Source organism: Orbicella faveolata, unplaced genomic scaffold (assembly GCF_042242905.1).
Source record: "Orbicella faveolata isolate gen_17 unplaced genomic scaffold, um_ofav_v1 contig_2, whole genome shotgun sequence".
Taxonomy (NCBI): domain Eukaryota; kingdom Metazoa; phylum Cnidaria; class Anthozoa; order Scleractinia; family Merulinidae; genus Orbicella; species Orbicella faveolata.
The window spans coordinates 12,236,134-12,251,643 of record NW_028301547.1 but is presented as its reverse complement, the minus strand read 5'-3'; the positions used below and the strand labels follow the sequence as shown (position 1 = coordinate 12,251,643).

Sequence of the window (15,510 nt, the reverse complement as noted above, 5' to 3'; positions counted from 1 at the left end):
TTGGCCGGTTACGGTGGGCACAGGCGTCAATGGGTTTTAACCCATAAATTAAATTAAAATTTTTATTGACAAGTTGAGTGGAATTTAATGTTTGGCTTGTTTACATGGCTTTGATGTGTTTGCATTTTCTGAACCTTGGTAGAATCCAGGTGTAGCAAGTGATTCTATATTTATTTCTGGTTATAGTTATCCCTTGAGAAAAGCTGGAAAGGTATTTATGTCAAGGATCACTATGCTGTGAAAAGATGCAGTGATCTGGGGCAGCCTGGAGCTCCTATAATTTTGTCATTCTTTGTAGACACCTAATCAGTCAGCAAGTCATTTTTTTGTGGTCACTGTTTCTTAACTGTTGGTTTTGCTGATCTCAATGCCCATTATAATTTTGACAAGTATTCTCTCTGTCACTCTCTTTATTATGCCTTTACACTCTACCTCTTATTACAGAACCCAAAGTGTCCGAATTGAAATTGAAGATGTAGTTACAAGTAGAGCAACAAATCAAATCCCAGAATCTTCCTAAGGCTGAGATTATGTCTTTGAATGGAAAACCCTAGAACTATTTTCTCTTCACTAAGACCTTTGAAAATAGTGTGGAAAAGTGTACTGATCAATTGAAGACGATAGTTTGAGGCTGCAACTGTTAATTCAATATTGCATGCACTACAAAGGCAAGGAAAACAATCAAGTGCTATATGAAGGGCCTCCGATTAATCTGAGCAGATTTGGAGAGCTGTTAAATCACCTTATGGTTGCTGCCAGAGTCAGTCACATAAACAGTGAGGATAAGATGATCAAGATTATTCGAAGAGTTACATGTACCCCTATTTACGTTCCTGGTGGCAAAAAGGGTGCAAAAAAAAAACAGAGCAGAGTCCCTAATACCACCTGCTTCGCAGACTGACATTTTTGCTGCCTCCACTACACTTCCTACCCATTCTGAGCAAAGTGACCAACATGAATCGGCTCCTAGCAGCTTCAGTGAAAGTTTCTCCTTGCGATCAAAGGTGGGGTTCAAATGCTTCTTGTGCAGTGGGGATCACGAACTGGAAAATGTGAACAGTTCTAAACTAAGTCAAGTGAGGATATGCTGAAGTTCTTGCGTGAAAGAAAGCTGTGTGAAATTTGGCTGTCCTAGCTATACGCATTTTGCTTATGGTTGTGCCAGTCCACCAGCCTGTAATTTTGAGCAGTGCACCATAACCCGCAATAGGGATCTCGTCATGACGCATTGTTAACTAGGTTCTGTAGAAGGCAAGAGAAAAATTGTGATCCAGGAACCAGCATCAGTCCTAGCTTGAGTGTTATACAGACACAAAAAGGTCACATCGCTATGAAGAGTAGCATTTCTGTAACTGGAAGCATTCATGAGTACAAAGTCTTACCTATTGTACCTGTCAAAGTCAAGGGAAAGTGCAGAGATGAGATCATCGTTGACCTGGTGCGGTGAAGTTCTGGCCAAGAGGCTGGGTGTAGTTGTACCCCGTATTCAAGTGTCGCTGTCAACCATCAGAAAGATAGCGACCCAACATCATGTTCTAGAATTAGTCTGGAGATAATGGACCTGAACAAATTTAATATGATTGAGTTACCTGAAGTTCTAATAAAAGAGAACTTGAACTTTTCTATGGGATTGTTTTTCATGTCAGGACAACGTTAATAGATGGCCTCATCTCTCAGGCATCCAAGTACTAGAAAGGATTAATGGTGGAGGGGTGTTGCTGATTAGGCAAGGTATTGCTGAGGTGTTTGAACTGTCCAGAGTTGAAAGTATTCCTGGTGATGCACCCTATGCTACAAAAACCTAGTTTGGCTGGACCTTGAAGGGACCACTTGGAAGTCATTGAGAAGTATGTGATGTGAACTTTGTTTGTACAGTCAAGGCTCTAGGTCAGCAATTTCATCAATTCATGAATTTGAAGCTCAGCAGATCGATTTCAGAAGCAGGAGACACAATGTCCTGTCAAGGCAAGAAAGCCTTAGTCACAATCAAACAGTGACCACTGAAAAGCGATTAGTATTAATTATAAAAGTTTGTCCTTCTCAAAAAAAAACACAGTTGACATCGTAATTTACAGACTGAACACTGTACAATAAAAAATTTAGTTTCCTAGCATTGGTGCTCAATGACTATGTTTCACCAAAGATATGACCAATAGATGCTCAGTGTGACCAATAATCAAGCAACGCATTGTAAGTATGAGGAAAAAGAGTTTCGGATATCAAGTTCCAGAGAATTCCAGCAGTGATTGGGGATGGAAGAGAAGACTTTTGGAATTGAGAAGTTCTGCAAAGTTAAGCTTCAGCAGAGTTTTTCTACATCTTGTTAGCGTACCTTGAAGTTGATGATCATGCACCTGTTCTGACTTTCCAAAGAGGACAGTTTCACAGACATCCCAATGATGCCCTCTCATCCTTCAAAGGTCTGGTCTATCTTTGCTTGGAATTTGTCCATGTGATGCTCTCTGGAAAGAGCTTTGTTTAGATCCTTGGGATCCAGATATATTCTCAATTTACCATTTGGTTTTCTGTGTTACACCAGGCTGTTCATTCAGGTTGTCAGTCCATCGCCTTTAATCTTGGCAATAATCTCTCAGGACTCCATATCATCCAGCTCATCTTTTATGTCATCGTGCAAACTCATTTCCACACATCAGTGGGGGGTACAGATGGGTCCACAGTGATATGGTGTTATCCATGGAACTTACCAACATTGTTGATGGAAGCAATCAAGGTAATGTTTCACCACGTCATCCTTGTCATTTAGGGTTGTAACTTTTCAGGGGTGTGGTTAGTATTCAGCTGTGAAATCTGCTGTACAGAGCAGTTTAGGGTGACAAGATTGAATTCCAGGGATGTTGCTAGCCCAATGATGGCTTCTGTGATGCAGAAAGTTGTGACTGATTTCCTGCCTTTAAAATCACAAGCAATTTGGCATTTCCCATGTTGCGTCAGCCTGGCTCCTCCATAAGCAGTAAGCACTGTAGGTGAGTGTTCCAGAACTCCTGGTTTGGGAAACCCTTCTGGTGTGAGATTCTCAGGGTGCATTCGGCAAGACAGGCTCTCAAAGGCATTATGTTTCCTTGAGCTCCCGTGTATAACTTGGCCTTGAGTGCAGTTGGGCAACTGCTGATGCTGTGTAGGTCAACGTTTATGGTCACAAATACATCATTTGCGGGTTGAGCCCGAGGCCCAATAACATCAACTGTGATTGATTCAAATGTAATTGTGAATGAATAGAGTGTTCAGTTCTCTTCTATCCCCATCTCTATGTTTTCCACTTGCGAATATTCATCTGTTGTGTCTTTTTTAACTTCTGAGGTGATGACGTGACCAAGGGCTTTCTCTGTTTCTTTGCCTGCCTCAGGTACCTCCTTGGTTTCTAGAGTGGCAAACTATTGCCCAGTGATTTTCTTTCTGGCAATACCTGCACACAGATCCATTTGCAGGGCACTTGTCTTTGGACTAAAGGATGTTCAAGTCCATAGTTGGGTTATTCCCTGGCCTTGTTGTCATTGTCATTCTCGTCCTTTGAAATGCCATGAATATCTTTGTTGCTTTCATCTTGCAACTATTCCATTTGTGATAGGGTGGCTTTGCATGTCCTGGCAATGCCAATAGCCTCATCCAGGGTAAGCTGATCTTACTTCCTGTGTTTGGTTCCAATGACTCAGGGTTTCATTAAGGGCCAGGCACTCGGTAAATTGACCAGCTGTGAGGACAATTTTGCCCTGCTGGTTTGACCATCTAGGGGAAAGTTTTTCTTACAAAGAGGTTCAGGTCTAATAGTTTTGCCCACCTGTGAAATCCAGTTGCCCCCCCCCCCCCCCCCCTCCCCCAGAAAATGTTAATGAAACCCCTGAATGATTAGTTGCTTAATCAGGTGCTCATCTGACTCTTCATTGTCCGTGAATTTGTGGCTCTATTTCGGCAATGTGTCAGGAAATTGTTGACATATTCTTCATTCTTCTGTCTGAGCCATTGTATCTGATATCTGGCTAATCTGTTGCTCACCTTGGTGCCAGGTGTTTCTCACTGGTTAATTTAATGCTGCGGGCTAACCTTGCAATGGACCAGCATCCCTTTCAGGGAGGAATAGAAATACTCCTAGTCACTTCATGCTACAGAAACCAGAAATAAGTGCTGGTCTGATGGGCCACTTGGCTTGTATGCAGACTCTACCTTTACCTATTGTACATGTTGCAAGCATGTAAATTATATAGGCAGTGCTTTTTGCTTCAACACACAGTATGAACACACAGGAAATTGCAACAGTTACATGTGTAAAATGAGGGGGGCACTTTATGAGATTTAAGTGTCCTATCCAAGTTGTTAGGATTTCTTGTGCATACATTGTGTTCTTTTTTACTTCCTCAGCTCACCAAGGGTATGTCATATTTTGCCGACTTTGAGAAGAGTAGTGGAAACTACATTGTTGATGCTGATGGCAATGTTTTGTTGGATGTTTTTCAGCAAATTGCCTCTATACCATTAGGTTAGTGAAAAAAATAGCATAATCTGTCATGTGATTGTTCATGTGGTGCATGTTCATGTCAAAGTACACGTAGGGAAAAGGTACCTGAATCCCCAAAGTTCTAGTACCTCTCTGTTAATCAACTCTTTGTCTCTAAATTATACTTCTGTCATTGTTCAAGGACTAATTAATAAACAAATCAGAAACTGTTTTTTTTTTTTGCATAATATTATACTTGGCAGGTCTTTGGGGGTCAAGAAGAAAGAGATCATTTTGTCTGATCACATTTGTTCCAAATATGTGTCATATGATTTTGAAATTAGTGGTTGTATTTAGTTTAAACAAATTAAATAGAGTTGATTGATTTATATTTAATCAAGGACTCTATATATCAATTATATATCAGTTTATGTGCCAATTCCTGACAAAACTATTATTATGCTTTTACATAATCTGTCATGATTTTCCTGGATTTTACAGTTTCCTGGACTAAAATGAAACCTTGTATAATGATGCTTTGTTTCAAAAACAGGTTACAATCATCCTGCTTTAGTCCAAGCTATGCAAGATCCAAAGAATGTGGTATGATTAATTAAAATTTTGTCAAAACTCTTACAAGCAGCCACCTCAAGAATTTGAAAAAGTGGTCGTTTCTGGAGCTGGTACAAACAGTATGAAATGCTAGCATACATTTAATACTGCATAGACAAGCATGAATTTTAACAAAAATGCACTTCACCTGTGTCAGCCAGTCTGATGTTCCCATTCACTGATGAAGGTGTTACAACATGTAAAGGCAAAATAAATAAATAAAAAAAACAATTAGATCAGAAGAGATATGGCATTCTGTTTATCATTTGGCTGTCAAATTCAAAGCACTTTCAGCAAAAATCATGCCAGCTAAACAGGCTTATTCGTTTTCAATGTCTGTATGTTGTTTATCTGTTTTAAAAATTGTGTGAAAGTATATATGTGTAAAATGGGAGCCTGTTGTGATTTTACCTCGTGATTGCTTAGTCATGCATCACTTCCTACATGTAACTTGCTATCTGCAAGTGCACTACTTAATGCATTACAGAAATATAGCTGTGGCTGTGTGCTTGTGTTATGAAATTAGAGATTTACATGAGCCATTTCTTACATTAATTTTTTTTATTGCAGTCTTCATTTGTGAACCGTGCAGCTTTAGGTCTTTATCCACCTGTTACATTTCTCCAAGATTTAAAAGATGCATTGATCACTGTAAGTTGAATATAATAATTTATAGCATCTCTATTTTTGAGGACAGTTTTGACACATGGCTGTTGATAGTGGAGTGGGATGTTACAAAAAGGGGCTGTAAGGTCCCTTCTCTGTGGGCATGTGTTTGGGAATAGTCTGGAAGAAAAATTTTAAACCTAGAAGTACTAACAGCATTCTGGATATCAACAAAATGCTATCTATGACAATTTAATTGACCAAGTTTTTTAAAAGAAACTACATCTATTCACTTTTGATATCAATGATGTCCTGAATAAGAACAAGAACAAGCCAGATGAACCCATAGCAACAGTCCCCCCAAAAAATGTTATTATTTTATTACCTTATATAGGTCTCCATAGCAATCATATTACTAAGCATCTAAAATCTTGTGTAAATCGTTTCTAGATACTCTTTTGTTAATGTCAACAAAGTTATTTTTTGAAACATCCAGCGCATCAAATCCTTCTTCCCATACAAGGACCGTCTCAACCAATCACAATTATCCAAAGTCATTTATAAAGCTAGTTGCTGGGACTGCAATTATTTTTACATTGGGAAAACATAATGAAGACTTCACAACCGGAAAACAAAACATTTCGAGGCCCTTTCGAAACATGATCACTCTTCTGCTATTGCTGATCGCGTTAAAACAACTGGTCACAACATCAAATGGGACCATTTTGACATTTTAGCATCTGGCAAAACTGACTACCATTATTATTTTTTTTTTCTTTTTTTAAATTTTATTCCTCCAATTCCTAGCTAATACAGAGATGTGTAAATATAACGTAAAGAAAATAAATAGTAACCAATAGTGCTTTGTAAGGAAGAAAAAAAAACGCATAAAACAGAAATTACGTCACTTAAATTGAATTACATTATATATTGGAAGGAGAGGAGAGGGATACATCTAGATAAACTAATTTTGTGCCCCTTAAAGTTATGTATAACTTGAGATTATTAATAAAAAGAAAAAAGAAAAAGAAGAAGAAAAATGACAAAATAGCTCAGAAAGTTATAAAGAGATAATGTTTTCATTAGTATTGAACAAGGTACCAGCGTAAAAGTGCTTTTCTAAACATTTGTTTAGATGGTTTCTCTTTAATGGATTGTGGAATATTATTCCAAAAGAAACTTCCAATAATGCTGGGGCAAAATCTCCTAAGATTAGTTCGAAATGAAGGAGACCTTGCTAATTCAGGAGTTACAGCCAGCATTGAATGTCAATGTCAGCAGTGAAAAGCTTTTACTTTATTAGGAAACCTTTTCCATTGTGTCACTGTACAGACAGTTTCCGTTTAAAACGTCTTAAATTTCTACTGTAGGTGTTTTCTGTCTAGGTTCCAGACCCCCATTGATACAGCGTTTCAAAAAGTTTTAACAGTTATACTTTTCAAAATGTATGTTGACTAGCATACGAAACATCAAGTTCATAAAATGCATGTTTTTAAAATGTTTATCACGACTGTTTGTGTTATATTTTTAATGAAGCTATGATGGCCAAAGGTCAAGAGTTTATATGGAGCATCTATTCTTATTTTTTAGATCTATGTACATGTATATATTCAAAGCTGATTTCTCCCATGGACAGTTCAGTAGATTTTTTCTTTGCGATGATATTTAGCATAAGCACGAATTGGTGTTACTCATTTTGATTTACCAACATGGCAGTCAATTATTTTTATATTTTATATAGTTATCAAAACTTTTTTTAGCAAAGACAATTACAGTCGAACCTCGATTATCCGTACCTCGATTATCCGGTTTTCTTGATTATCCAGGCTTTTTCTCTAGTCCCAATTTTGTCATGAATATTTATTAGTCGTGATCAAGATCTGTAGCAATATTCTTTTTAAAATTATAGCATTGAAAGGTGCAGTCAAAAGCAAGTTTTTTGCTTTTAAAGAGCAAAAGCAGTGCTCGCATGCATCGTAATTAAAGAAGAACACTCAAATGAGTTCTGAGTCGCTCAGAGTTGAGTGTTTCAAGATGTACAGTAGACTGTATTGTTTTCCAAGCAATTTGTAAAAGTGTTGTTTCACGATTAAATGTTGCTTTATTTAAACAGCTTTGTTCTTCATTAATATTCATATTTGTGATTATCTGGGCCCTCCATTATCCGGACTATTTTGTCTAGTCCCAACGAGTCCGGATAATCGAGGTTCAACTGGAACAACAAGAATCTTTCATTTGATAACCTTACAAAGCTATGCACTTTTTTACCACTTCTCACACCTGTTTGTAATTTGCTTTTTATATGATCATATAGTCATGTACATGTAGTTATCCTTCATTTTCACAGTTACCAAACTGATAAGTGGCTGCAAATTACATTGATTCCTTAGAAAGGTCAGTCAGTGTAAACTGATCTGAGAATTGAGGGTTGCTGCTCATGATCCTTCTGTGTCAAAGTTAATTGTCCTCTTCATAGTCATTTTCTCCTTTTTAGCAATACTCTTTTTGACGAATGGAGTTGAAAATGTTCACTCAGTCGTTTTTGTTGTTTCTCCATTTTTCTAAATTAGTATAAATAGCGTAAACTTTAAGGAGGCATTAACGGAGAGTTGACTTTGTGGGCTAGTGTTCTGTTCCATTCTGTGATTAATAAAAAGTTAGGGGCTGCCATTAGAGAGTGCTGTTTGATCTCCCTTAAGCTTCAAAGTTTTAACCTCACATTACCATTACTTCAAAAGACCATATTTATTTGATTGAATGCACTCCTGGCGTTTATTCAGGGAAGGAACTTAATTGAGGGTTGGTTGCTCTTTTTTTAAAAAGACAGTAATATTTATAATTGATGAGATGCATAATAGTGTTGACCAAAAAATTTAGCCACTTCTACATGTAACTGAAAAATATAATTGTAATCCAGGAAAATATCTTTCCAAGGCTGGTTTAGACTGAGGTGTACTGTACTTTCTTTTTAGCTTGAGTTCTCAAAAAATTCAGTCTGAAGATGTTTTGATTAAGTGCAGCAAGTGGTGTTTATTCTAGGGTGGGGCTCTTAGATATATTTGCTTTTATATGTGGTGGCTATGAAAAGAGGTCACTCCAAAAAAAACATATATCTTTGTCAATGCTAATAAAAACCTTGCACTATGTTCAAACACTCACTGAAGTTTCGGCCTCAAAAGTGCAGGTTTTCCTTATGAAATTCATCCCTGAAGAAACCCAAAATTCAAACATCGTTGCTGCCATTTTGAACAGCACTCAGCAGCCAGGGCACGTTTCTGTGACGTTAATCCATCTGCAAGATTTTGTTCGAATAGCTTCCAAAGAGCCTTTTAACTACCACTCTGGGTTATGGCTGCTCTTGAGCCATATTATTTTGAGCCAAACATGCTCCAAACTCCAAAATGATAGCATTGAAGATAGTGAAGTGGATAATCGCTCAGGAAAAAGAAAGATTTTGCTGACCTTGTGAACCTTACCTTACCCTAGAACTTCGTAATCGATTTGCCGTTTTGGAAACTACAGATGATGATCACGACATCAATAGCAAGTGGACCCAATTCAACAAAGCCTATAATAACACAGGGCAGAAGGTACTGGGTAGAAAAAGGAAAAGTAGCAAACCATGGATTAGCTCTGAGTCTTGGGCGAAGATTGAGGAACGGAAAAAACTTAAGGGTAAAGCAGGAAATGCCGAGTCTGAAAGAATCCAACAACAACTACGTGCAAAACACAGGAGTAAAGACAAGGAGGTGAAGAAGAATTTGAGATCTGATAAAGAGAGTGGCTTAACAGCCTTAGCATCTAGTTGTATCTGGTGTTGGCCAGATGACGCACAGAATGCAGCGGATATGGGGAACATGAGGGCTCTATACGACATAACAAAGACCGTTTGCAATGAGAGACCCTGTGTGAACAACGCTATCAATGACAAGGACAGTAGAACCATCACAGACGACTCTAGCAGGCTTGCTAGATTGAAAGAACATTTCAAAGAGATCCTCAAGAGACCACCACTGGTGAACCCAATTGTGATAACTGCTGACGAAGTTCCCGAGATCGGGAGATAAACACTGGACCAGTCAGCAAAGAAGAAGTCAAGAATGTGATAAGTTCCCTAAAAAATTGGAAAAGTAGCTGGCATCCATAACATTGTTGCAGAGTTGTTGAAAGCAGACATCATGGCAGCTACACAGAAATTGTATGAGGTCATTCAGATGATCTGGGAAAACAAAGCGATATCATACGAATGGTTGAGGGGTCTTATTGTTAAGTTACCAAGGAAGGGTAATTTAAGAGAATGCACAAACTAGTGAGGTATAACGCTTCTTGTCATAGCTAGTTAAGTGTTGGATAAGACCCTCGTTGAGTGCTTGAGGAACGGAGCTGATAAGAGGCTAAGAGCAGAGCAAGCAGGATTCTGACAAGGAAGAAGCACCACAGAACAAATATTCATCTTGGGCAATATTATCGAGCAGTCATGTGAGTGGCAGGCCCTCCTAATTGTTAATTTCATTGACTTAGAGAAAGCCTTTGACTTGTTGCACCGACCCAGCCTCTGGGACATCAGGACGTATGGCATACCAGAAAATATCATAAGAGTAGTCCAGCTTCTATACCAAGATAGCGAGTGTGCAGTGTGGTTTAAAGTTGAAACGGGTGTCAAACAAGGGTGTGTGATGTCTGGGTTCCTGTTCCTCCTTGCCATTGACTGGATAATGTGCGAGACAACCAAGCAAGCCAACACCGGAATAAGATGGAGGTTCATGGACCAACTAGAAGTTGCTGACTTTGCCGATGATATTGCTCTGATCTCCACCACCCAACATCAGGTGCAAAGGAAGACAGACAAGCTCACAGAAGCTGCCCAGAGAGTAGGTTTAAACATCAGTAAGACCGAAACCCAAGTCACGAGGCTGAACTGCAAGAACACAGAGCCACTCAAGTTCCAAAATTGCAACACCATCAAAGAAACCAAGGATTTCACCTATCTAGGAGCTGTTGTAAGCACAGAGGGAGGTTGTGACACAGATATGGATAATAAGTTGGGTAAGGCCAAAGCAGCGTTCAGAATGCTAAGGAGAATATGGAGCTCGAAGCAGTACAATAGGAGGACCAAGATCAGGCTATTTAACACCTCAGTCTAGCCAGTCCTATTGTATGGAAGTGAGACATGGAAGACCAATGTCCAAGACAATAGAAAGGTAGACTCCTTCCAATACCAGTGCCTCAAAAGAAGCCTGGGCATATTCTGGTCTTACATAGTATCAACTGATGAGCTTCATGAAAGAGCAGGATGTATGAAGATGAGTATGGAAGTAAAGAAAAGGAGATGGGGGTTTTTAGGACACATTCTTAAGATGCCCAGAGAGCATCACTGTGCCACAGCACTCACCTGGACACCTACTGGCGAAAGGAAAGTCGGCCACCCCAAAACAACCTGGCGCCGTAATGTGGAGAAAGAGAGGGCAATGGCAGGCTGGAAGTCCTGGGAAGAAGCGAGAGCTCTGGCTAAGAACAGGAGCAAGTCAAAGAGGAGTAGTGTGGCCTTATGCACAACAGAGCATGAAGAAGATAGGTGAGGTGAGGGCTGAACTTGTGAAGGATGCCAAGCCAGTTGCATGTTTTTCTCCTTCCTACTAATTTCGGGTCGGACGGAGTGATGTCAAATAAACACGGCCTGGCTGCCAAGACAGTTTCAAAATGGCGGCTTCCGAAGTCGCTTCTTTTGAGACCAATTTCTTCAGGATAGCTGGCACTTCAGAGGCTGAGACTTCGGTGAGTGGAAAAGCTGAATGGTTACTTGTTATAGGCGAAGACAAAAAAAGTAAGCTTTTTGGAATGACCTTCTCCTTTAAGGTTACTGTAGAAATCCACTGCCAAATCAAATGAGCAATGCAACCATAATGCTAGATCAAGTAGACAGGATACATTTTCACAAGTTTCCGTCAATTTTACGAATGAAATTCAATCTGCCTCGATCTGGCCCGATTCGACCCTTATTGACACTTATTTTTTGTAATTTATACGTGTTTGCTTACTCTCGGAAAGTGTGCATTATGTGATAGTTTTTAATTGGTTCGTTGTAATCCCTAGATTTTCCCTATGCTGTGGTTTCATTTAGTTTTTTGGGACTTCAGTATTTACAACCCTTTATCAAAAGGGTGTCCTAAAACAGATTGTCACAGTTTCAAATTCCATGTCATTTACACAGCTCTGTATTTAAGAAAATTTTAAGCTTAAATCTGTGGCTTGTTGCTTTAATTATTTCATGGAATGAAATGATTCTGATATCAGAGGAATCGAAAACCAGTAAGTGAGAATAAATTCTGGGTAATTTCCATATTGCTTCAAAGTTTACACTATGCAAAAAAGATCCCTGGCAATGGTGTTTATCATGTCACAGTTTGTGAAGGATATACTGTAAGTCCCTTGTGATTGATATACACTGTATATTTTGTGGTGGTTAAAGTTTAAAACAGCATGCTGACAATTTTCTTAACTCAGGACACCTCTGAAGGTGACTGGAGGCCTCCCCTTAAAATACTACTTTATTGTTATTATATTATTATTATATTATGGTAACCTTAAGGTAACCTTACTCCAAACCTTTGCGGGGCCACTTTTGCCAAATTTTCTTTATTTCAACCAAATTGAAGTTCATTATTTAAGGTAACATTTTCCAAAAAAAATGAAAATAAAATATTAAAATGCACACAAGTTTTTGGGAAAAAGAGGTTTTTGAATAAATGTTAATAAACCATCAAGGTGTCATAATCCCCAAAAAGCTTGGACTCCTTAGCGACCTTTTTGTGGCAAATGGCTTAATCTGGAGATCATATATCAAATACTTTCAATTTAAGATTTCATGTCTGTCAAATGTGACTCCTTGTAATCATGCTTTGGCAATTGGTTCTCTGTTTCTTTTTGTTTAGTTGCACATTGCTTTCCTTCTGTTTTGTGCATTATTGTTGAATACTGGCATAAAACATGTGCAACTAAAACATGACTGTAACACTTTCGCTTTCCCACCAAGCTCAAGTTTGCATACTGTCATTGCTGGGGGTTTTGTTATTTCATTGGCTGGTGACTTTTTGTGTTGACATCTCCCTCTGAGAAGGGGTGACATGTTTAGAAATCTTTAGAAGGCGAAAACTCGCACTTGTGTTTTGAGAGAATCCCTCCTCTTTAGATGAATTAATAGGGTATGTAGAAACGACAGTTTTCCTTAAAATTTGGCCAGAACATTATTTTACTGATAGATAAGGAACAAAAGTGTGTTGGCAAATTTTTTTGTTATGAATACTTTTCTTGTGGCAGCCTCTAACGCAACATGTTACGCCAATTTTTCAATGGTAGAAATGGACAGATCTATAAAAAGATAACCAGTAGAAATAAAAGAAAATGCTGACACACTTTGAGAGATTGATGCTTTGTGATTAACATTGCATAGTTATTTTGCATGAACAACTGCATTTGATACCTAATTAATCTGCCAGAATTTCAGTCGTCAATTTGCTGTTTAGGGCTTCTGCTGTCTTAAGAAAGCAATCTGCAAAACGGAATATAATAATTTTATTGAATTCTACTTTTCATAACTCTTCTAGTGATGTATAGTTTTTGGGGGGGGGGGGTCCTTGAAAACAGTATGCATGCAAATTTTTTTCTGGAGGACACCCATGAAGGTTTGGAGTAACCTTAAGGAATATGAATAGTGAATCTGGTGAAATTAAAGAACAGCTCTATAAACATAAAGTCAGGTATCTCAAAATCCTTGTTTTCCTTTTCATAAAGGATGTTCTCTTACCATCTTGAAAAGGAGGTGTGAAATTATTTTTTGAAGGGTTTCATTGTAGAGGGGCTTAATAAAGGGAGCATTTTAATACAGGTACAGCAAATTTTTAACAAATTAATTTTTCTTGAACAGGTGGCTCCACCAGGACTGCGAGAGGTAACGACAATGGCCTGTGGGACATGCTCAGTGGAGAATGCATTCAAACTGGCTTTTATGAGTTACAAGGTTGGTTAATTATAGAAGTATTGGTTAAACTGTCAAATGATGTTATGATGAGCCAGATAGATTTGCATCTTTTCATCTCTCATAATACTCTTGAGCCACTTGGATGCTACCACAAAACCCCTCGCATTATCCAAATGTATCTTCATATATCTCCCACCTGGCAATGAACTGTTCCAAACACTTGGTGACACCCTTAGTGGTCTGGTCAGTTAGTAACTCTAAATGGACTGCTCTTGTCAGACTGCATGGAGCAGTAGTAGATATGTAGTAGTAGATTTCCTGTTTTGGCAATTCTGAAGGAATCACATGAGCCACAACAGACTCTGACTGTTTGCCAAAAGGTCTGATTTTCCAGCACATTGTCAAAGTCATCTTGCATTTCCACTGCTTCAGCAAACGCCTCCATGGTACACTTAGCTTCTGCTTCTGTACAGTCTCTTTCTCTCTTGGCCACTCCTGGATTAGACAGTAACTCTTGTCCTGGGTTGTGGCTGAAGGCAACATGTCCCTATTTAAAGAAATCTTTGCAGTCAATTTTGCAGACATCTGTTAGTCATGAACTGTTTGTAAGTACCTCCTCTTTAATCCAATGAAGTGTGACTATACTATCACTCCATCCATGGTCTGCCGTCATCTGGTACCCATCAAGTGCTGTTCTTACACTGCCCACTAGATTAGCAGCCATGTGTACTGACACAAGCTCTATCCTCAGAATTGTGAGGTTCTTCTTTGCCAATCTTTGTTGCTATCAAACCCTTGCTCACCCTGGAGGCTCGAGTAATCACTGTGTAAACTGCCGCTGATATACCAGAACTACTTGTGTCACCAAATTCCTGTGAAAGGACTTCTTTGACCAGCTCCTTGAACCTCAAGAGGCTCCTCAGTGAGGTTTCTCGAAAACTTTACCCACTCTTGTCCAATTCTGTCAGGCAACTTCACATCCCATGGTAGATGTTTCTCACACACTTCATGATACAGAAGCTTTCCAACTAGCATTATAGGTGAGCCTACACCAAGCAGAATGCCAGTTAGAATGGCAACTGAACCAGACCAAAGAGAGCTCAGGTAAATCTCAAGACTTCAATTCAATAGTGGAAGGGTCCTTGTTCTTGACCTAGTGGAATCGTAATGCATCCCTGTCCTCAGACTGATTCGTACTAGTCTGAAGGCTTGGCTGATGTTGGCTGTTAAGCCGACCAGCTTTAGGTGATTATGCACAAGTACATTCCACGAAAGGTTCTGCAAGGAAGGTCCAGTCTCTAAACACTGACTTGGACTAGCTGATGCATCAAACACAATTCTAAGTTTTGACGTTACAGCTGTTTCCTTTTTCACAGGTTTATGCGGGATGTTAAATAATCTCTTGTTTGGCTTGTCTACAACTCTCACAACCATCCCTTAGTTTGCTGCACTTGACAGCAACCCTGAATCGTGCCAGCCTTACTCAGTTCAGTGCAACTACTTAACAAATTCGCCATACACAACGTTTTTTTTTCTGGTTTGTTTCTGGTCTATCTTCAAGTCCCAAGACATTTAAACTTGCTTGCAGTCTGCTGCTGATGTTTTCGTGAACTAAACATTAGAAAGGGCTGCTTCTCTACCTGAGGACATCATAACCCACCCTAGTGAGCTCAGCAAAAGGCATAAATGGTTGACTGATTCTAGGTTTTGTCTCAGTTTTGATTCTTGAGCACTTGCCCACCCCAAGTATTAGATGAATGGTTGATTCACTTTTCTTGTCATTGTTGTCCAGAGTACCCCTTCCAGGTGACAATGTTAGTTTATCAGTTCTTCATAATTTGGATTCGGGACTGAGTGAAACAGC

At 39.0% G+C, this 15,510-nt stretch overlaps 1 protein-coding gene across 6 annotated transcripts in view; it reads left to right on the top strand.

Annotated features, from left to right (window-relative positions):
- LOC110046007 (4-aminobutyrate aminotransferase, mitochondrial-like) overlaps positions 1-15,510 on the top strand; it is a 120,108-nt gene that overhangs the window by 35,339 nt on the left and 69,259 nt on the right. For all 6 annotated transcript variants that reach the window (XM_089289611.1, XM_089289609.1, XM_089289610.1 and 3 more), the window contains exons 4-7: positions 4,375-4,492; positions 5,004-5,053; positions 5,633-5,713; positions 13,593-13,685. In XM_089289611.1, coding sequence (XP_089145737.1) covers positions 4,375-4,492; positions 5,004-5,053; positions 5,633-5,713; positions 13,593-13,685 — 342 coding nt within the window. The remainder of the gene's footprint in view (positions 1-4,374; positions 4,493-5,003; positions 5,054-5,632; positions 5,714-13,592; positions 13,686-15,510) is intronic.